The sequence below is a fragment of the Magnolia sinica genome, chromosome 2 (genome assembly GCF_029962835.1).
Source record: "Magnolia sinica isolate HGM2019 chromosome 2, MsV1, whole genome shotgun sequence".
Taxonomy (NCBI): domain Eukaryota; kingdom Viridiplantae; phylum Streptophyta; class Magnoliopsida; order Magnoliales; family Magnoliaceae; genus Magnolia; species Magnolia sinica.
In genome coordinates, this window is record NC_080574.1 from 37,013,890 (window position 1) to 37,036,286 (window position 22,397).

General features: G+C 39.3%; 1 protein-coding gene across 1 annotated transcript; it reads left to right on the top strand.

The window, feature by feature from the left end:
• The first annotated feature begins 373 nt into the window (after positions 1-373).
• LOC131236965 (UTP--glucose-1-phosphate uridylyltransferase) lies at positions 374-22,362 on the top strand. Its single transcript, XM_058234550.1, has 21 exons — positions 374-596; positions 717-764; positions 848-939; positions 1,137-1,227; positions 5,733-5,793; positions 5,886-5,963; positions 6,043-6,093; positions 6,196-6,269; positions 14,051-14,123; positions 14,257-14,314; positions 14,481-14,527; positions 14,604-14,669; positions 15,019-15,051; positions 15,225-15,277; positions 15,360-15,435; positions 15,526-15,582; positions 15,681-15,764; positions 15,847-15,945; positions 16,046-16,150; positions 21,974-22,045; positions 22,156-22,362. Exons 1-21 carry the CDS (start codon positions 508-510, stop codon positions 22,180-22,182), a joined length of 1,434 nt encoding a protein of 477 aa, XP_058090533.1. The 5' UTR covers positions 374-507; the 3' UTR covers positions 22,183-22,362.
• Positions 22,363-22,397: the final 35 nt, after the last annotated feature.

The window sequence follows — 22,397 nt, forward strand, 5'->3', positions numbered from 1 at the left end:
TTTTTTGGTTCAAGCCCTAAAATGATCTGCAAAAATGGATGAACGGAATGGATGAAATACATACATCATGATGGAGCCCACGGAGCACCGATCACCAGCCACGGGGCCGGTGGCAGGGGGAGTAGCCCCACTTACACGTGGGGACACGTTCTGTAACGTGGCACGTGTGCTACTGTCAACCCTTGTTTCTCCCTTCGCGCGGATCGCCACGCATTTCCATTTTCGCGGCGCCTTCTTTGCTTCGAATCTCAGCTAGCGTGGGCCCCGCGCCAGCCCTTTTCCTGTTACTCCACAGCCACGTGTCGTCCTATCGGTGCGTAAAATTGACGCCACCGGCGCAGGTTCTCCGGCATATTCCGGTTCTATTGACGGAAACCGTCAGATTTCCGTTTTCCACCGTATAAATCTTCCGTCGTTTCATTGTCCAGATCCCACGTTATTCTGTTCTCTTCTTCTTTATCTTCTCCCTTGCATTTCAAGCCCTTCACATCACTCTCTCGCTCTCTCATGGCGACCGTCACTGCCGCTCCTCTCTCTTCCGAGACCGAGAAGATCTCGAAGCTTCAATCTGCAGTTGCAGGCCTCACTCAGATTAGGTATGCACACGCATTCTCACCATCAGATCCTATCAATTCTGTTTCTTTCGTGCTTTCAGCTTTCAGCTTCCAGATCTCGGATCTGATATAGATTTCTGTCCTTTTTTTTTTTTTTGGCAGTGAAAACGAGAAATCTGGATTCGTGAATCTTGTGTCTCGTTATCTAAGGTAGAACGAATCGAATTCTGTCAATTTCTCCAGATCTTGCAATTTCATCACTTGATTTTGTTTTCTTCCTTGTTAAATTCTAGTGGAGAAGCGCAGCAGATTGAATGGAGTAAGATCCAGACTCCGACAGATGAAGTCGTCGTTCCTTATGATAGCATGGCACCGGCTCCTGAAGGTGATCGCCCGATTTCATATTTCTTGTTTTTAATTGAAATGTACGCCGGTGGAAACGAAATCTGATGAGTGGAAATGCAGTTTTTAGTGGTCAATAGAAAATGAAATTCTTTTAGTTCTTTCTTGCGTTATTCTTATGATATTGTTAATTTGGTGGAAGTATTTTGGGAAATGCTGTGACAATCGATGAAAATGCAGATCTTTCTGAGACTAAGAAACTTCTTGACAAGCTTGTTGTGCTGAAGCTGAATGGAGGTTTGGGGACTACGATGGGTTGCACTGGTCCCAAGTAAGCTTTCTTCTGATTTTGACTATCAACATTTTCTTTTATAGCAAATTTAGCAAGTTGGTTCTGCTATAATGGTTTTTTTTTTTTTTTTTTGAGAGGTGACGTTAAGTTTATTAGAAAAAAGAGAGAAAAAAAACAGAAACTAAAAGAGGAAGCTAATCCGCCGAGAAAGTGGATCAACTAAAGCCCAAAAAAGACAAATTACAACTCTGAAGCTTTACAACGGAAGAGCTCCACTCCGCCATGAAATGGATCGCCCTTGGCATAATACACTCAACCGAATTTGAGGTTCCATTAAAACATCTACCATTTCTTTCTTCCCACATGGCCCACCAAACTGCCAAAAGAGAGATTCTCCAGATTTTGGATCTATGCTTTCCACACCTAGAGCCATACCAGGCTTGAAGAAGACTGCGGGCTGCTCCGGGACAAACCCAGGACATGTGAAACCGAGATAGGATGTGAGACCGAATCTGGTAGGAGAAAGAATAGTGGATAAAAAGATGATCCACCGTTTCTTCATCAGCCATACAACACACACAGATGTTAGTGATACACGTTCCCCTTTTTCTCAAATTGTCCACCGTGAGCACCTTGTTTTTACCCACCAACCAACCTAATGTTGCTCTCTTGGGGGGAACGTGAAATTTCCAAACATGAGAAAACGAATCCTCTTCCACTGACGGGGAATGGTTGGAGAGGATACTGTATAACGATTTAACCGAAAATAGCCCTGTTTTATTGGAACGCCAAAAAAGCCTATCGGCGCTAAGGAGATCCAAATTGATCTTGGGGGGAATGTGAAATTTCCAAACATGAGAAAATGATTCCTCTTCCACTGACGGGGAATGGTTGGACAGGATACTGTATAACGATTTAACCGAAAATAGCCCTGTTTTATTGGAACGCCCAAAAAGCCTATCGGCGCTAAGGAGATCCAAATTGCTGTTTTGGATACGATTCAGAAGCCCTACAAATTCTTCTATCTCCCAAACTCGAAGATTTCGTCTACACTTAGGGTTCCACACCACTACTCCTCCAATAACTGAGCAGCACCCCTCCACTGAAATGACCTTATTAGCGGCGAGGCTATAGATATGTGGGAATGCAACTCTAAGGGCCTCATCTCCCACCCAAATATCTTTCCAGAAATGGGTGCGAATACCATTACCAATTGCAATACGAGTACCTTTTAGAACCTCTTCTTTCATAGATAGAATTCCTTTCTAAAGAGCTCAAGCTTTATAGTTAGAAGAGTCCTTTGCCCACCATCCCCCTTCCGAAGCACCATACTTGCTTTTGACTAGATTGTTCCAAAGAGAGCCGGTTTCAGTACCAAGTCTCCACGTCCATTTGCCCAGGAGAGCGCGGTTCATGGTTTTGAGATCTTTTATACCTGCCCCTCCTTGATCAATATGTTTACACACCTCCTTCCAACTAACCAACTGAAATTATTTCTTATCTTCCTTTCCAAGCCACAAGAAATCCTGTCTAGGTCTGTCTAGAGTTGCCAAGATCAATATTGGACATTTGAACAGAGACATGAGATAGAGAGGAAGATTCGACAACTCTGCCTTAGTGAGAGTTAACCGGCTACCCAATGATAGATATCTACACTTCCATCTTGCAAGATATGCCCCATATCTATTAATAACCTTATCCCATAGAAACTTTGGAGGCTTTCCTATGCATAGAGGGAGATCGACAAAGAAAGTTGGGAGACGACCTACCAAGCATCGAAAGAAGTCTACATAATTCTTGATTTCTTCTTCCTCCATATTTACCCCAAACAACTTTGACTTGGCCATATTAACTCTTAAGCCCGAAACTGCTTCAAAACACCTAATGATAGTCCACAAGTTGCTCAATTTGGTCTGATCTGCCTCGTAGAACAGAAGATTGTCATTCGCAAATTGAATGTGAGATATCGGGCTAGCCATCCCTTCCACTCTCAGCCCACTAAACACACCTTCGGCCTGACCCTTACTCAACATTCTAGAAAGAGCCTCCCCAACTATTAGGAAAAGGAAGGGGGATAGATGATCTCCTTGACGTAAGCCCCTTGAGCTTTTGAAGAAACCTTTTGGGGATCCATTAATAAGAACAGAAAAGAACGCCGATCCCACACATTCACCTATCCATCTTCTCCATTTGTCTCGAAAACCCATCTGCATAAGCATATATTGAAGAAATTCCCAATCAACATGGTCGTACGCCTTTTCAATGTCCAGCTTACATAGAATTCCCTTAGATTTGGATCTGTGGCTGGAGTCGCATTTGAGAGCAATAAGCGCACTATCCACTATCTGCTGCCCTGGAATAAAAGCACTTTGATTATCTGAGATGAGAGCACCAATCACACCTGTTATAATGTTATTCTGTAAGAGATTGTAAACCTACCTATATATGTATATGAAAAACTATTTTTGTTTACATATTTGAAGAATCATGTGAGGACTTCATACAACTTTGCGACTGGCAGAGGACCCAATTTTGGATGCCATGGACAGTCGGGTTACTTGGCTTAGGAGTGCCCGTTATGGATTGCAAATGACCTCCCTTATAACCATGATTGGGATGGGCAACCATTGGTTAGGAGCAACCAAGATTGATGGCCAGGTCAAACCATTCATTTTGGAGGTTCTCCACGATGGCTTGGATCAGGTGATTGAGGGATGGGTGGTTGTGACAATCTGCAGTGCCCCTTCTATCTTTCTTTCATTCTTATGCTAACATCCTAATTGGAAGATAATAAATGGAAAGTGAGACCAAACTAGTGTAGCATATATTGAACCCTGCCCTCCAGTTAGCCTGATTGGTGGATTGTAGCTGTTGATCAAGAGCCTGCAAAATGGACACTTGTACTAAATTCATAATGGACAGCTGGGCCAAATAATCTAATTTGGTTCAACCAACCATTTTGCAGGCTTTGTCGATGACTACCATCAACCAATCAGGGTATTAAGGGGGACCTTGTGTAATTCACAACTGGTCTTAGTTACTGAATAGTAGTTGGCCTGTTTCGAGTTTGAACTCTATTTTGTTTTGCAGTTCGAGTTCACCCGGTTTGATATACCAGTATGACAATCTAGTTTGATCCAAAATGGTGTGAACTATGATAGAAATCTAGATAGCTAAAAGAGCAATGTAAGTCCACTTCAGCGAGCAAATCTTTTCTATGCTCCTTTCACACATGGTGATATGGAACCCATGTACTATATGCAATCTGTTCATAAAGAGGTTCCATATTGTAGATGCTTTGTCTCAAAATTCAGATTGATTTGATCATAAGGCAACCATGTTTGTGAGAAAGAAAAGACTATTAAAAGCAATTGACCAATGGTTCACATTCAATTCGTAATTGTACCCACCAATAACCATATCAATCTAGTTTGTAATTTTAGGCATCTAAGTGGTAGGACCCACAACCAGTGTTGTCAAAATCCTATGCTTTATGATTTACGATTATGATTTGAGTCGAATCTTAAGAAAAAAATGATTTGAATCCCACCTTGAATCCCTTTTTATATGAATCCCACAATTCTATGATTTGAATCCTATGATTTATGATTCAAATCCCGATTTACAATTCAAATTGTAGTTGTTCTCTTCTATTTTAAGCTTCAATTGGCTTTCATTCTATGCTTTCAAATTGGTGGGGGCTTTTAGAATGTTTTCAATTGTCTTTCAATTCTCTTCAACGTTAAATCATATACATATACATACATACATACATATATATATATATATATATATTTAATTATAATGATTTCTTACTTCTTAGTTGGTTGAAACACCAAATCAATGTATGACTTATCTAAAATGTTTTTATGGATGGTTACGATACGATCATGCTGATTTATATGTATTGTGGAATTATAGTTAGAAATGAAAATATCTTTTTTCGCCAGCCTACAGAATCAAATACCGCTTTTCCAATGTGATTCTATATTCAAGAAAGGTAACAAGAACATAATTTGTTAAAGGATCCCTGTATGTTTTTTAAGGAAAATTTCTTAAAAGACAAAAAACTAAAGGAAATATATGAATCCTTTAACACTATTATGACATGGTATTACTGTGTGCATATTGATGACAAGAGGATGTTATTGATGAGTTTTTAATTTTTTCTGATTTATTTATATTTTTTCAAAATTTTAAGCAAATCATAAAAAATCTTATGATTTATGACTCAAACTGTGATTTTATATGATTCAATCCCTATTACGATTTATGATACGATAACGATTTTGACAACAGTTCCTACAATATGTATGTATGTCAGGGTTTGCACCAATGTTGCTGCAAATCCTTTGTGCTTGATTCTAGCTTAAATACTTGTAACCTCAGTTTTTGCGAACCCTTAATGTTTGATTCTAGCTTAACTTTAAATGCTGTTATTTGGATATGCTTTTTTATTTTCTCATGTTCCTTTATGCTAATGGCTTTTGAGTGATTATTTTACCTGATATTTTGTCTCTGTTTTCTGTTTGTGTTCATTCCAGGTCTGTCATTGAAGTTCGCAATGGGCTGACTTTTCTTGATTTGATTGTTATCCAAATTGAGGTCAACTTCTAATAATATGTATTGCTCATTTTTTCTTTCTCAGTTCCATTTTCGCTTGTTCATGATATGCCATTTTCAATTATTGTTCGTAGTCTCTCAATGCTAAGTACGGATGCAAGGTTCCATTGCTCCTAATGAATTCATTCAATACACATGATGATACATTGAAGGTGAGTGATCTTTACAGAGTTGGTTTACATTGAATGAAGTTGTAGTTGAAGACTAACCCATTGAGCCTTTCCTTTGAAGATTGTGGAGAGATATTCCAACTCAAACGTTGAGATTCATACTTTCAATCAGGTAAGGAAATCTATGCAAAATATGCTGTTTAATATCTAGATCGAGTTGTTCTCAGCATCCTAATATTTAACGTTGTTGTTTTAATTGATTTCCTTTCATTAGAGCCAATACCCTCGTTTGGTTGTTGATGATTTTCTTCCGTTGCCATGCAAAGGCCAGACAGGCAAGGATGGCTGGTATGTTATTTTCAATATTTATTTCCGACTGTTATGCTATTCTTATATTCAAGTGTTCGATGTAGTGTGCTTATATTGCATGATGTTTGTAAGCAAGGGCTTCTTTTATGGCAATTAAATTTAGAGACGTATTAAAGGAGGGAAAGAACTTCGGAATCACAAATAAAACTGATGAAAAGAGCTTTGGAATGCAGTGATGAAAAAGCTACAAATCCTTAGACTTGCAACTATAGGTTGCATCGAATTGTGGAAGACATTTCCCGCTGATTTCTCTTCTCTATGGATATGAGAAATATTGTTGATCTTCGTCTTTGAAGAAAATCTAAAGTACCTTTTGGGCTAAAGCCAATTTTCAGATTTCCCACCTTTAGTTTGGCAACGACACTTTTTTTCTTTTGTGAGGTGGATAGACTGCACGCAAGTGGACAACATGCACAAGTTGTTTGTTGTTTCGAGGCGGTATCTGATGCAGGACAATTAACCACTTGCTCTAAAAGTTCAAACTGTTAGAGTATGGCGAATTAATCCCTTTATCTCATAACCCAGGCCTCACATCTCATGGGTTAGGACCTCGGCCGAACCCCCTTTGTGGGCCCCAAATCACATGGGCCGCCCACCCCGAGTGTGTCCCTGCATCCCACGGGCTACCCCACTTGAGCCCGGTGTGAAATGCGCATTAATCACCCCTGGTAAGGAGTCTCGAACATGAGACCTCCCCCGTGGGCCCCAAATCGCATGGGTCACCCACCCCGAGTGTGCCCCTGCATCCCACAGGCGACTCCACTCAAGCCCACTATGAAAATGCCCCTGCATTAATCACCCCCAGTGAGGAGTCTCGAACACGAGACCTCCCACTCTAATACCAATTTGATGCAGGACAATTAATCACTTGTTCTAAAAGTTCGAATTGTTAGAGTATGACGAATTAATCCCTTTATCTCATAGCTCAGGCCTCACATCGCATGGGTTAGGACCTCGGCCGAACCCCCTTTGTGGGCCCTAAATCACATGGGCCGCCCACCTCGAGTTTGTCCCCATATTCCACGGGCTTCCCCACTCGAGTCTGGTGTGAAATGCGCATTAATCACCCCCGGTGAGGAGTCTCGAACACGAGACCTCCTCCATGGGCCGCACCCACCCCGAGTGTGCCTCTGCATCCCACAAGCGACCCCACTCGAGCCCGGTGTGAAAATGCCCCTGCATTATTATCGGGTTAGAAGGTAAACATCCAAAAAAGAGAAATTCTAGGAGTTGGCCTCAGCCAAAACAAGTGGATGTGTTAGCATAGGCGTTTGATTGGAAAAATGGCAAGCTCCCCTCCACATATCTCGGTCTCCCACTATTCATTGGAAGACCAACCAAACCTCTTTAGGAAGCAGTTTTAGTAGGGATTCAAAGGAAGTTATTAGGGTGGAAGAGTAAGCTACCATCTCTCGGGGCTTGCATCATGTTGATAAAAGCTGCATTGTGAAACATGCCTTTGTATTACATGGCATTCTTTAGATGCCCAATGAACGTGATTGACAGGGATAGGGGCGTGGGGCCTTACGAGGAGTTTGTAAATCAAGAGATGGGGGGCCTTGGGATAAGTTGCTGAAGTACTACAACCTTGCTATTAAAGGCTTAAAGCTAAATGGTTGTAGAGTGGAAAAGGATAGCTTGTGGTACAAGGCGATCTCTTGCATGTATGGTAAGGGTAGAGGGTGGCGGTTTTTTTTTTTTTTTTGGGTCTCATCGTCATGCCATAGAGCCTCTAGTCTCTTGGAAGCAATTTTTAGGGTGTCCAACTCTTTCAGAGCACATGTATCCTTCACCTTGAGGGCAGGGTCTCGCATTTGTTCTTGGGAAGATAGATGATGTGGGAACTGTCCATCCTATGGAGAATTTGGTTAGAGTGCAACAATAAGACCTTTAACAACAATTTCATGACCTTGGGAAAGGTGTTCTAAAAGGCTAGATGGTTAGCAGAGGAATGGGCTAGAGCCACCAATTTGTTCAAGGGCAGTTCGCTGGAGATCTTTTGGGGAAGTTGGGGGGTCTTTTTTCTCCTTTGTACCAGCCAAATGATCTCTCATCATCATTTTTGTACCTCGTTGTTTCTTTTGCTAAAATTTTTTTGAGTAACCTTTCAGAAAAAAAAAAAGAAATAAATCTTCGAGGCTAAGTTAATTTCTCACATCACATCCAAATTCGTGAAAGCCTAGGCATGCAATTTTTCTCATATTCATCACAAAGCATACATCTCAAGGTTATGCAAGTAGAGTTGGTCAACACAAGTCACAAGTTGTCTTTGTCATATTGTCCTGAATTCTCTACTATCCCGGTTATGCTGTGTTGGACTAGCTATTTTGTTCCTTATTTGTCAAACACCTTCAGTATGGAATTAGGAGTAAAAATGGATTCTCTACTATCCAAATGATCACTCGTCATCATTTTTGTACCTCCTCGTTTCTTTTGCTAAAAATTTTTTGAGTAACCTTTCAGAAAAAAAAGAAATAAATCTTCGAGGCTAAGTCAATTTCTCACATCACATCCAAATTCCTGAAAGCCGAGACATGCAATTTTTCTCATATTCATCACAAAGCATACATCTCAAGGTTATGCATGTAGAGATGGTCAACACAAGTCACAAGTTGTCTTCGTCATATTGTATTAAATTCTCTACTATCCAAGTTATGCTGTGCTGGACTAGCTATTTTGTTCCTTATTTGTCAAACACCTTTGGTGTGGAATTAGGAGTAAAAATGGATTGTACTACATTTGGGGAGCTTAATGTGGATGGTGGTTGGTATTGTATTTATAGAGCATGTGCACGTTAACATGTGAGGCACATGTTGGATGCTTGAATATTGATGGTGTGACATGTGCACATGTGGGTTGCTTGAACTTGGATGGTCATACATGTGAGGCTTATGTGGCGCATGTAGTTGTCCTCATGCTTATTCCACCATTTCTGCAAAGACATGCCATGCAATCAAATTTTGGGGACAATTCTTATTTTCTTAGGTTTTCTGTGTATACATGGGTTTGACAAACCACGGACAAGTGTTTGCCCTGAAAAGCTTGTCTGGGCATAACTTTTCTTGCATCCAAGTGGCTCCTAAGTTTATTCATTTGAAAGGTAAAGCATAACATTTAGTGGTTTTCCCTTTGACCTAACTCCCTTTGACCTAACTAGGTCATTCATTCTTCATTCTTCAATATTTAACTTTCACAATCTTCTTTAGGATTGTTGTCAAGAATTAAGATTTCCACATTTGCATTCATATCCTAGCCAATGGTCATGGATGAACCATCGACTCAACTTCTTTAAAGGCGGTGACATGCGTGCAACTTAAGAATTACCCAAATACTTATGGTTAATGATCTACTTCGATGCATTTAGACTCTCTAGCCATAGGTTTTCGTAAAAATGGAAATAATGCCTTCAACGGTCTACCTCAACGCACACTCTCTCCCGTTGAAAAACTACTGAGCGTGCTAGCGCGTGATGGCTTTTCAACCAGCTGAAAAATGACTATAAATATTGTTGAGGCACTAGCGCGTTTGACTATATAGTAAGAAGCTTTGAAGCCAGCCGTTGCTTGCTGGATGGTTTGTGCCTCCTATATAGATAAGGCGTGACCTTAAAATTGTATTGAACGGACAAATTAAACATTCATTATTGACTTTGGGCATTGACTCATCATCATCATCATCATCATTTAAGCCTCATCTCAATTAATTGGGGGTCGCACGAGTTTCGGATTCATGATGAAACTTATGGCATAACTCATAAGTTTGACACTGGCTGCCAACCTAACGCAATCCCTCTCCTTTGTCAAGGCTTGGGACTGGCAATGAGAGCAAAACACTCCCACAACCACAATGTAATAGACTACTACATAGGATTATAATCAAGCTTTTTTCTAATAGTCTATTACATAGGCTGATTACAATTAATGAGTTGCTTTTGGGCATTAACTACTTTCCTTTAAATTGTCTGCTTGATGGCCATCAATCTAATAATAAGAATGATCTTTCTGTAGTGTGATTGATGGGTTATGACCCATCTTGTCCTGAATTGTTAGCTCAATATATGTATGCCATGGACACTATTGTCATGTGTGTATGTGGATTGTCATATTCTTCAAGAGCATGCTATTATTTTTCTCATTAATTTAGTGGGGTAGAGTTATGGAGGAGTTAGTAAGGCATTTACAAGAACAGGTCCTGTGGTCTATGTTGTTTACAAATGTCATATTTTTAATTGACAAGATGAGAGAGGGGTTACACACAAAGCTAGAACTATGGAGGATTATTTTTTTTGCCATGTGCGTATGTGGATTGTCATATTCTTCAAGAGCATACTATTATTTTTCTCATTAATTTAGTGGGGTAGAGTTATGGAGGAGTTAGTAAGACATTTACAAGAAGAGGTCCTGTGGTCAATGTTGTTTACAAATGTCATATTTTTAATTGACGAGATGAGAGAGGGATTACACACAAAGCTTGAACTATGGAGGATTAGAATCTAAAGGTTTTAAAAATGGTTGAACTTAATAGAGCATATGGAATGCAATTTTAGTAACCATTGGAGTGGAAACGAGGAATTAGTTAAGATTGCTGACCAAGATCTACCACGAAATAAACATTTTCAGTATCTTGGGTCAATAATTCGTGAGAACAGAGAGATTGAGAAGGATATTCCTCATAGGTGGTGGAAAAAGTGGAAATGTGCCTCTGGAGTTTTTATGTGATCTTCGTGTAGTAATCGAACTTAAGAGGAAATTTTATAGGATGGTCGTAAGACTAGCCATGCTTTATGAGATAGAATGTTGGGCGGTTAAAGAACAGCATACTCATAGGATGAATGTAGTTGAAATAGATGAGTGGCATGATGAGAAAGGACATAATTAGAAATGAATGCATTCGAGGAACTTAGGTGTAGAACCAATAGGTGATAAGATGAGGGAAGTAGACTTAGATAGTTTGGCCGTGTGCAATGGAGAACAAGAATTGTGCTAGTTGGAAGGAGTTAGTTGATTTATATTGAAGGTTCTAATAGGGCAAGGGGAAGACTGACCATGTATCTTCTTTTGCTAAAGCAAGACTAGTAAAAGAATCCCGCCTTCCTTGTTTTGGCATCAGTCTCGGTTGGTTTCTAGAATGTAGGGGGGATGATAAGCGAAGCGAGGAGATCACAGGGACAACAATCAAATTGAGAGGGTGGTCTATACCAAGGAGATATGAGGCACGAGAGATGATTTATCTCTCTCGAAGCAAGGATGGAGCATGCGTAGAAGGAAGAGGGGAGAGAAGAGAAGGGGGGAAGGGATTCAGGGGTAGAAGTAAAAGAGGAGAGGGAGAGAGAAGAAAGAGACGGAAATGAGAAAGGGCTGGAGAAGAACCCTAAAGGATGTCGGGGGAGGCAGTAAGAAAACACTTGATAATCTATTATGGTTTAATTGATGATATAATCCTTGATGAAGTGGAATGGCAGAACATGATTTGTGTAGCCCATCCAAGTAGTTGGGATGAGGCTTAGATGATGATGGTGATGATTAATTTAGTGGGGTAGAGCCCTAGTTGTTAACGATGGCTTACCATCTTTAATATATATATATATATATATATATATATATATATATATATATATATATATATATATATATATAGCATTGTTTCATCCACTGCATTAATTGCATATTTGTACAATTGCAGTAATCTGCAGCTTCCAAATTGTGGGTCTTATCGTTGGAGTATTACTTGTGAATCACACTTAATCGAACCAATTAATCATTTTAGTTCACTTGTATTAGATGCTTAGGAATGTTCTGTTGTTGTGCTTCTTGGGTTTTGCTCCATTACATTGAGTCTATGATTTGGATGGTTTGGATTGACATGTATGTATGCCATATGCATGGTGGATGGGATACACTATTGCCGTTCTAACTCTAGTATTCTATCCGTTCCTATACTTTTCTATTTTTTATTGCAATAAAAGGGATTGATAAATGGAGCATCTTAAGGTTGGATTTAATCTTGGGAATTTTTGCAGAACAATCACTCAAGATTTTTGATTTTACCAAACAATGCTTTGACTAAACCGATGTTCCAAACTGTGCTTTTTAAGGGGTGAAATGACCTAAAAACTCTCTTCACTTTTTCCTTAAAAGCATTGAAATCAAGCATTTTGGGTGGCATATGTTATTTTATGGTGTGGCCTACCTAATGATTGGATTAGCTTGATTTTTGGTTTGTCTAATCATCATGTGAAATGCCCTTGTTTGACCGATGCATGTCATACGCACATCATGTGGACCCCAAAGTGTTCTATTCTAATGCAATTTTTGTAGAAGGGGGAAAAACACAAATATACGGGGGCATTGTGGTCAGTTATGCCCCCCCCCCCCCACAGTAGTGTTCCTTGTTTATTTCTCAACAAGATTTTCCTAGAAAATGGGGGGCCTGTTTCCAAATTTATTGTTTGTCAATAAAAACATTTTCTTGGAAAAATATTAGGTAGTTATTTCCATGTGCTAGGTTAGCACATCTGGCACATGCGAGACGCTTAAAGACTGTGCTGAATGGTGGCACACAAGGCACATGTAGGGTGCTTGAAGCTGTAGCACAAGTGATGCATGGGCACATTTGACATGTGGGCACTTGAAGCTAGATGGCGGCATAGGGGCATTGGCAAATGTGGCACATATGGAATGATTGAAGACGTACAATGGTACGTGGCATGTTGGCACCTTTGGGCAGCACAAGCAAAATGGATGGTGGCACATATGGGGCACATGCAAAGATGGACGGGGGCACATTGGAACATGTGGGTGCTTTGCATGTGGGGTGCAAGTGAAGATGGGTGGTGGCACATTGGAACATGGTGAGCGCCTTGCATGTAGGGTGCAAGTGAAGATGGATGGTGGCACATGTGAGTGCCTTGCAGGTAGGGCGCAAGTGAAGATGGATGGTGGCACATGTGAGTGCTTGGCATGTGGGGCACAAGTGAAGATCGATGGTGGTACATGTGGCACATTGGAACATGTGAGCGCTTTGCATGTGGAGCGCAAGTGAAGATGGATGGTGCCACATGTGCAATAGTGGCACGTGGGGCACAATTGAAGATGGACTATAGAACATTGGCACGTGGCACATGGGTGACGATTGAAGATGGATGTGGCACGTATGGGTTTAACTCTTGAAAAACTGATTTTCCTTGAGGAATTCTCACAAAGAAAAGCTTCACAGTTTCATGAGAGATGGGTTTTCATTTCCTTCCTTTCCACAAATCCAAACACTCCCTAAAATACTGAAGGCACATTTTGGTAAAATCATAAATCTTGAGGAATTTTGCAATAAAAATCCCTTTAACATTCAATTTGGTATGCATTTCAATTATTCCTCAAGTAGATCTAATTCCATAATATTGCTGCATCACTTTTAGATTTATTTTCTTTAGTGTACTTTAAATTGTGGCTTGATATATATATATTTTTCAATGTGATTTTGGGTTTTAATGAGCCTTCTGAGAGTTTTTGAGTTAACCTGCTCGTTGTGAACTTGTGTTAGAGATGCCATATTTTTGTCTGACTTCATGTAAATAGATGCAAACAGAAAAACCTGGCTTAAAAGAAAAGAAAAGAAAAAAAAGAAGGAAATGAACCTGGCTTATCTCAGAACAAGATCTGTTAAATAATGATTTTTACATGTTCATTTTCTCATTACTAAATCGGAGTATTAAATTTGTATTTCTGCTCTAACTTCCTTCTCATGCCTATTGTCCTAATATGAAGGTATCCTCCTGGCCATGGTGATGTATTCCCATCCTTGAAGAACAGTGGCAAACTTGATGCCTTATTATCACAGGTTTGCATTCGGTGGACATTTTTATATAGCATGTTGTGATTTCCATGTGTTGACACGTATTTTTATTTTCTTTTTAAATTTAGTTATGGAAGTTAACCCATTTTCTTTGCTTTCTTTGATCATTGCCTTTCAGGGCAAGGAATATGTTTTTGTTGCCAACTCAGATAACTTGGGGGCTATTGTTGACTTAAGTATCCTTGTTCTCTTGGACACATTATATTTGTGTTATAGGTTTTTAATGTTTTTCTATGTTCATTCTTGGTTTTGATGCTTGCCTATTTCATTTTTGTACAATATATCAAGAAAAAAATATATTCAATCATGTGCATATGGGTGCTTCCTGACTGAATGGAACAGAAATCCTAAATCATCTGATCCAACACAAGAATGAGTACTGCATGGAGGTACACAAACAGGCTTATTAGTCAATGTACCATTTCAACCTCAAGGCCTTTCCCAAGCATTTTGTATTTTGTGCAGGTGACCCCAAAAACTTTGGCTGATGTTAAAGGTGGTACCCTCATCTCATATGAAGGAAAAGTTCAGGTATGTGGTGGTTGTGCCTTCTTGTACTCTGTCTCATGTCATTTTCAGCAGCATAGCATAGTTTGTAGGCATGATGCCTGTGTCTACAAGTATTGTATTGGCACGTGTGCTTGTGTGTGGATGGCTAGGGAGGGATCCACATGTGAGTGGCTGTAGCAAACCTCGTACCTTTTATTTGATCTGCTGCTCAGGTTTACTGAACTGCCTTTTCTATTCTCATTCCGAAATTGACTAAATGAGATGCATTTTATTCGCTAGTTATCCTCTGCCTCTCTGAGTTAATTGTATTTGACTGATATGTTCAATGGTTAGCCTTAGTTGACATTATTCCTCCCATAATGTAATGCAGCTCCTGGAAATTGCACAAGTTCCTGACGAACATGTAAGAACCATGCTATATGCTGATTTTCTTCTCCTTTTTTTTTTTGAAAATTTCTAATATCATGTAAATAACAAACCACTCTTTCAATATTACGCTAATCAGATGCATGGCTTACTTGAATTTTGAAATAGTTCATGTTTGACTGATTTGTGATGTTCCCTTGTGTTTGCCAGGTAAATGAATTTAAATCAATAGAAAAATTCAAGATTTTCAACACCAACAACTTGTATGTGAATATCAACCCCTGAACTTCAAGCTGTCTTTATACTGCATGTACAATGTTGGAATGCTGATACCTGTTTATACAGGTGGGTGAGTTTGAAGGCCATTAAACGGTTGGTGGAGGCCGACGCCCTTAAAATGGAGATTATTCCAAACCCTAAGGCAAGCCTTTTTCATTCCAAACACTAACAAAAATTTCTGACTCACTACTACTGGTGTGAGAAGTGCTGATGAAGTCATTGATGTTTTCAGGAAGTGGATGGTGTGAAAGTTCTTCAGCTGGAAACTGCAGCTGGAGCAGCAATACGGGTATTCATCAAATGCATTTCTTCATTCTCAAGATGTTGTACCTATTGTTTGGTGCAGTTTCTTACCTCCTCAGTTGCATTCTTCTTTCTGGGAACCAGTTCTTTGATCATGCTATTGGTGCGAATGTTCCACGATCTCGGTTTCTTCCAGTGAAGGCAACATCTGATTTGCTTCTCGTCCAGGTTAATGCTTTTCTTGATGTTGATCTTGGTTACTTGGATGGATCTTGAGCATTCCTAACACCTTTTTTTTTTTGTTCTGTAGTCGGATCTTTATACCTTGGCCGATGGCTTTGTAATCAGGAACAGTGCAAGAACTAATCCAGCAAACCCTTCTATTGAGTTGGGACCTGAATTCAAAAAGGTGAAATGTTCATATCATATGTCTGGATTCTGTCAAATCCTTGGGGTTGTTCAGCCTTGCATGTTTACAATTGAGTGTGTCTTTCCTTTCTTTTTTGCAGGTCAACAACTTTCTCAGTCGCTTCAAGTCCATCCCTAGCATCCTTGAGCTTGACAGCTTGAAGGTTGTTGGTGATGTATGGTTCGGTGCTGGTGTAACACTCAAGGTATCAAAATGAAATGCCATTTCATTTTTGTAACTTTTTTTTTCTTCATCTATTTTTAAATTCTGGGCAGTTGCTTTTACGTCATGGAGCTATTTTATGTTAATTCAAATGTCCAATGAGAGTTTTGGAGATGGAAAACAATGTGGGAATAGTAGCAACTTCAGTTGCTAGAGCCTCTCGAGAATCCATTTGAGTCGATGATGTTAACCACCCAATCAAGGGCCATCAAAACAAATGATCCAAATCTAATATGACAAACATAGGTCCAATGAATATCTGAACCATCCATCTTGTGGGCTCTGCCTTTTAACTGCCCGTCTCTAAAGAATCATCTTGATTAGAGGCAAGTAGATGGATGGTCTTGATCAATTATAACAAAAAATCTGATGATTGATTTGAACCATACTTCAAGCTGATTTGCACATCTCGAAAAACCCTTTGATTGGGCAAATCCTTACTATCTGACTAAAAATGGCCACTAGAACATACAATAAATGCTTGCTAAAACACTGTTTGGATGGATGGCCAAATCCCCCTTGGACAAAACTGTTGAACATGTGGGCCCACCTTGGATTGCTTACTTATCTCAAGAATCACTTTATTCAGATGGTTCTAACCATCTGATAGATGGCGACAAAACCGACTGTTGAGATAGATGATAATGGAAAACATCCAATAATTGATCCAAACTGTCCATCATCTGGGCCACCTTTCATTGACAAATACTATCAAGAATCACTTTGATTGGATGATCATAATCATTCAAGTTGACTTTGGATTGATTATACTAAAAATCTGATCATTGGATTGCCTATCATGTCATGTGGGTTCCACCTCTGGTTGAGAATTATTCTCAAGAATTTCTTTCTTTGGAAAGTCTGAACCATCCACTCAGTAGGCAGGAAAATAGTAAGTCCAAATTTATTATATTGGAACGGTCTAATCATTGACATGTGATGTCCATCATGTGCGCCCCACCTTCGATTGACAATGGATCTTGAGAATGTCTTTGATTGGATATCCAAAGATCCTATCAATTGAAAGGAAAACGGATTGGCTTGGATTGATTACTTTGGAAAAGGTTTGGTCATAGGTATAGAACGTTCATTGCATGGGCCCTATCTTTGATTGATGACTCGAAAGAATCACTTTGATCTCAATATCCTAACCATCCAATTAGTAGATAAGAAAACTTATGGTCCTAAAATCGATTATACTAGAAAAGATTAGACAATCTACTTGGATGATCCATCATTTAGTTTCACTAAGGTGTGCAAAATAGGTTACACATTGGCTGCAACGGCCGATACGTAATGGTAACGGTGGTTACTGTTACATGATACGGGGTAGAAACGGCAGGGTCCAGAAAAAAGAACCGCAATGGCTGTTATAGGGCATAACAGCTGTTACGGTCCCCGTAATAGTCATTACGCATAGTAACCCTACCTAAAAGGGAAAAAATACCTGCTTCTTCTTCCTCTCTTTCTCCCTCTCTCCCTCTCTTTCTCTCTTGTTTTCTCTTTTTCCCTCTCTCGAGAAAAAACGAATGGATGGCTTGGCTGTTTCACAGCCACACACGTAAAACCTTTTTTTAATACTCTGCGGCGTATGCCGCTTAGTGCACATGCACTGTTTTGGTGCATGGGGCCCATCTTGATTTATGTGTTGCATGTCCATGCCATCAATGAAAATTTTCAGTTCATTTTAGGGCATGGTCCCTACAATGAAGCAAATCCAAACTCAAGTGGACCACACGGTAGGGATTGAATGCCCACCGCTAAAAACTTCCTAAGGCCCACTGTAATGTTTATTTGCCATTGAATCTGCTGATAAGGTCACGCAAATCTGGATTAAGGGAAAGCACAAATAATACCTTGATCCAAAACATCTTTTCGTCTCAAGAAGCTTTTAATGATGGAAATTCAATCCCCACTATGCGGTCCAACTGAGATTTGGAATTTCCTCATTTTTTGGATTATGCCCTAAAATGAGTTGGCAAAAAGGATGGACGGCATGGATATACAACAAATGCGTCGAGGTGGGCCTCACGCTCAAAGTGTCACTCAAGGCTGATTTTCGGGACCATGCCTTAAAATGAGTTGGCAAAATAGATTAACGGCATAGATATAAAAATACATTGAGGTGGACCCCACATTCAGGACCTCATCCAGTGGTCCACCTAAGATATGGATTTGCCTCATTTTTGGACCATGCCGTACAATGAGTTGGTAAAACGGATGGATGACATGGATATACAATACATACATTAAGGTGGGCCCCATGTACATGGCCCTAAAATATTATGCATGAGGCATATATTAAGTCAATTAATTACATTGTGGGACTATTGTTACTAAGTCATGGTCCAAAAAATAAATTATTGGAATGATTTTCACTGTTAATTTGTAGACACTTGTTATATTTTTCATTCTTCACTATCCAATAAATGTCCACCAATCCATTAGTGGGACAAGTGCCAAAAGATTGTATTAATTTGAGGCTGATTTAGGGCATCGAATGATCCCCCAAATTAGCCCCAAATTGGCAACATTATTTACCCCAATTTAATTTTAATTTTGCTTAAGATCTATGGGTACGTAATACACCAATACTATAATAAATAATAGTAAAACCTGCAAATATTAGATGTTTTGGTATTATATTCATTATAGTAAATTTATATAGTAAGAAAATTAAATATAGAAGGTTTGCAGTTAATTCCAGGTTATCAGGTTCATAGATCCATCAGACAACTTGGTATAGCATTCTCACCAAAGATTGGATTGTTACACTACCATAAACATGTTCAAATTATAAATGAGTGCATATTTGGACTATTAATAATTTTTCGAATTTTCTGAATATTTTTTGGATTTTTGGGAGCGAAAAGAAGAAGAAGGAAACCCGACTGTTACAGGGGCATATCACCTCTCGTATCACCCGTTACACTGAGTCAACGTATCCTTAATGGTGGGCACCGTTACGCTTGCTCTTACTTCTACGGAACACCTTAAAGTTTCACCCTTGATAGGTGATGACTCAAGAATCACTTTGATTTGATGATCATTGATCAATGGCAAGGAAGATGGGTAGTTCATTTATATTGGAAAAGGTCCTGTGATTGGTCTGTATAGTCTATCATGTGGGCCCTGCCTTGGGATGGATTCTCAAGAATCAGTTTTATCAAACCATCTGATTAATTGTGAAGAAAACAGAGCATTCTGCTCGATAAACATGTTTAAAACATAAAACTGTAACTACATCCTTCCGAGAAAAGTCACTCCTCTTTGGATTTTTGGAGTAGCTATGCTAACTTCTCAAGTTTTAGTTTAGGTGATTCTTGCCTCTCAGACACCACACAATTTATACATTAGTATAACAGTCACCTAGTTTGTATACTAGGCCTAATTCATGGTATGTCCTAGCAGTCCTTAAAAAATGGATAATAAGTTGATGATAGCATTATAGACTCAAACTCATATTGATTATTCATGTGAAGAGCCAGAATTATATGATTACTGTATATATGTCATCCAAGAACTGCAAAAAAATTTAGGAGGTTTTGTGCTATTAGCCAGTTTGGAGTGTGTTACAGGGGCATTCCTATTATTTTCTTGAGAGATTCTGGTTTCCCTATTCTTCTTGCTTTCATTGCACCAGCTGGAAATCCAGCAACTCTGTTAACACTCTTGTTGGGAAATTTGAGTTTCCAGAGGAAAATTCTTTGTTGAACCCCGCGTCCTTTTCAGGTGCTTGTGCTATTTGTTTCATCTTGCAAGAGGAGTTCATTGTCTATCTGCATTGATAAATAAAAAAAAAGAAGTTTATTCTCTATCTGTGATTTATCTGTCTGGAATCCATGCTTGCCCTCTTTGAAAGCTTGCTGTCCTTACTTGCAGTAGGATTCTCCCACTTCCCTGTGGAATTATGCCAAATTACAGAAGAAAATACTAAGTGACTTGCGAAATGAAGAAGTAGAAAGGGCTTGAGATATAGAAACATGTTTGGCATTCTGTCGGATCCTTACTCATGCATCGGTGGTAGACTCACAAGAGTTTCAACACAAGGTCATGGGTTCAAGTACCCATTGTGGTGAAATCCCACTGTTGTGTGAGTGTGTGTGTAAAAAAAATATTTGGCATTCTATCATATGAAAATCTCAGAAATGTTGACCAAGTCATCAATGCAAGTCTGCTTAGCTGATTATGATTCTTTAGAATTCTTAACTGCAATTTTGGGATTTGGTTCTGGACATCAAGGTCTGTCTACAAAATTTTAACCCATTCCATCTGTGACTGGATGCATTTTATTCATTGAGCTAGTCAGGTCAGCTTCCATGACTTTCCCAAATACCAAAAACAGTTGCTTGACGTGGACAGGTCACCCAATTGTCTGGCAGATTGATTTGGTTTTCCCTTTATTTGGGTGATAATTATTCTCATTTAGAAATCAAACAGGCCTGCATAAGAAATATCAAGTGTGAAGCATGTGACAAACAGAATCTGTTTGATAAGCTTTGAGACATGCATTCTAGTCTGGTGGATGCATCATGACCTTGTGATCAGACTGATTGACGGCACAGATCTCCTGGAAATTCTAGCAATAGAGCATCATATCCAGACAAGTAACACTTTTTGCCTTTGACTTTAGAGATGAGAGAAATTCCCATTTTTCCCCTATGCAAACATGAATAGGTTATCCACGGCATTTTGACAGTTTTGATCCACCATTTAGGTAGTCTAGATCAATGCCATGATGGTCCACCATTGAATGATTTGGATCATGTGGCCATGTTGGGGCCCTCATAACCAAGCGATTTGAATCTCGTCCAAAATGAAAATCTCTCTTATCTCTATAAAGTCAAGGGCAAAAGTTTCATGTGGTCAATGGTCAAATTTATTTGTTAGTGGTTCCCTTCAACAGTAAACTCTGATGGAATTTAAGCACAGGTGTTTTATGAATGTCTTTGAAAAAAGGGAAGGGTTATTTGGCAATACTGACAGGTTGAGGGGTTGGGATTATTAATGAGAGCAGAAAAACTCACATTGACGGTGATTCATCATCATCATCTAAGCCTTATCCCAATTAATTAGGTTCTGCTACATGAATTCCATTCTGCCTCTATCAATGTACTCTAAAAAGGGCCATTACTTTCAGTTAGACCATAGGTCAAGTATTTTCTTACTACCTCCATCAATGTACTTTCTGGCCTTACCCTTGTCCTTTTAGAGCCTTCAATTTGTATCAACTTGCTCCTCCCAACCAGCACATTTCTTGGTCCTGTTGTGCATGACCAAACCATCCAAGTCACTTTTTCTCATCTTATTACATATTGGTGCTACTTTTAAATTCTCTCACATGCATTTATTTCTAATTCTATCCTTATCTTGCCACTAATCCATCTCAAACATATCCTTGCATCAGCTATACTCATCCTATTAACATGTTCTTTCACTGCCCAACATTATATCTCATAAAGCTTAGTTGCCTGACATTGTTATAGTTATTATTATTATTATTTTTCTTGTTAACGTTATTGTTATTGTTGTTGTTGTTCTTCTTCTTCTTATCACTACATGTGGTATGTACTGTCTGGCCCCTTGCTTCCTTTCCCTACCGATGTATCAGAATCCATTGAATTACAGCATGGCTTGAATTCTTATAGAATTTCAGGAATGGAAAGTCATGTATGTTAGCTTCTAAATACAATTGGCGTGCTGTTCATCACTTGATTTTATGCACATGCTACAATGTATGGTCTGGCTGTTGTGGTATTCCAAATAGTTTCTACTGATTTTCATATCTATGGGTATTTTCTCAAAGGGAAAAGTGAGTATCACTGCAAATGCTGGGGAAAAACTGGAAATTCCTGATGGAGCTGTACTTGAGAACAAGGTAGGGATATGATGTTGCTGTGGTTTTCTTTTCTTTCAGTTTCCCCTCTCTATCACTGTTGGTTGCGTTGACATGTTTTCTGTATTTCTATTGACCATTGCTGCATGCAGGAGGTCAAGAGTGCCAAGGACATTTGAGGAAGATCCTCTCTAATTTTCATCTCAAGTCCCCTTTTGGTTTTTGGTGTAACCATCCAACGTGTGGATGGCAAAGAGCTGTTTTGAGTTTTGAGCACTTACTGTTCGATTGTTATGTAGAAATGAGGATTTGTGTTGATAATTAATGTAATAAATGTCTGTGCTTTTGTTTGCTGGCTATTATTGGTAATGCTTCTGATGGCAGATGGTAAACA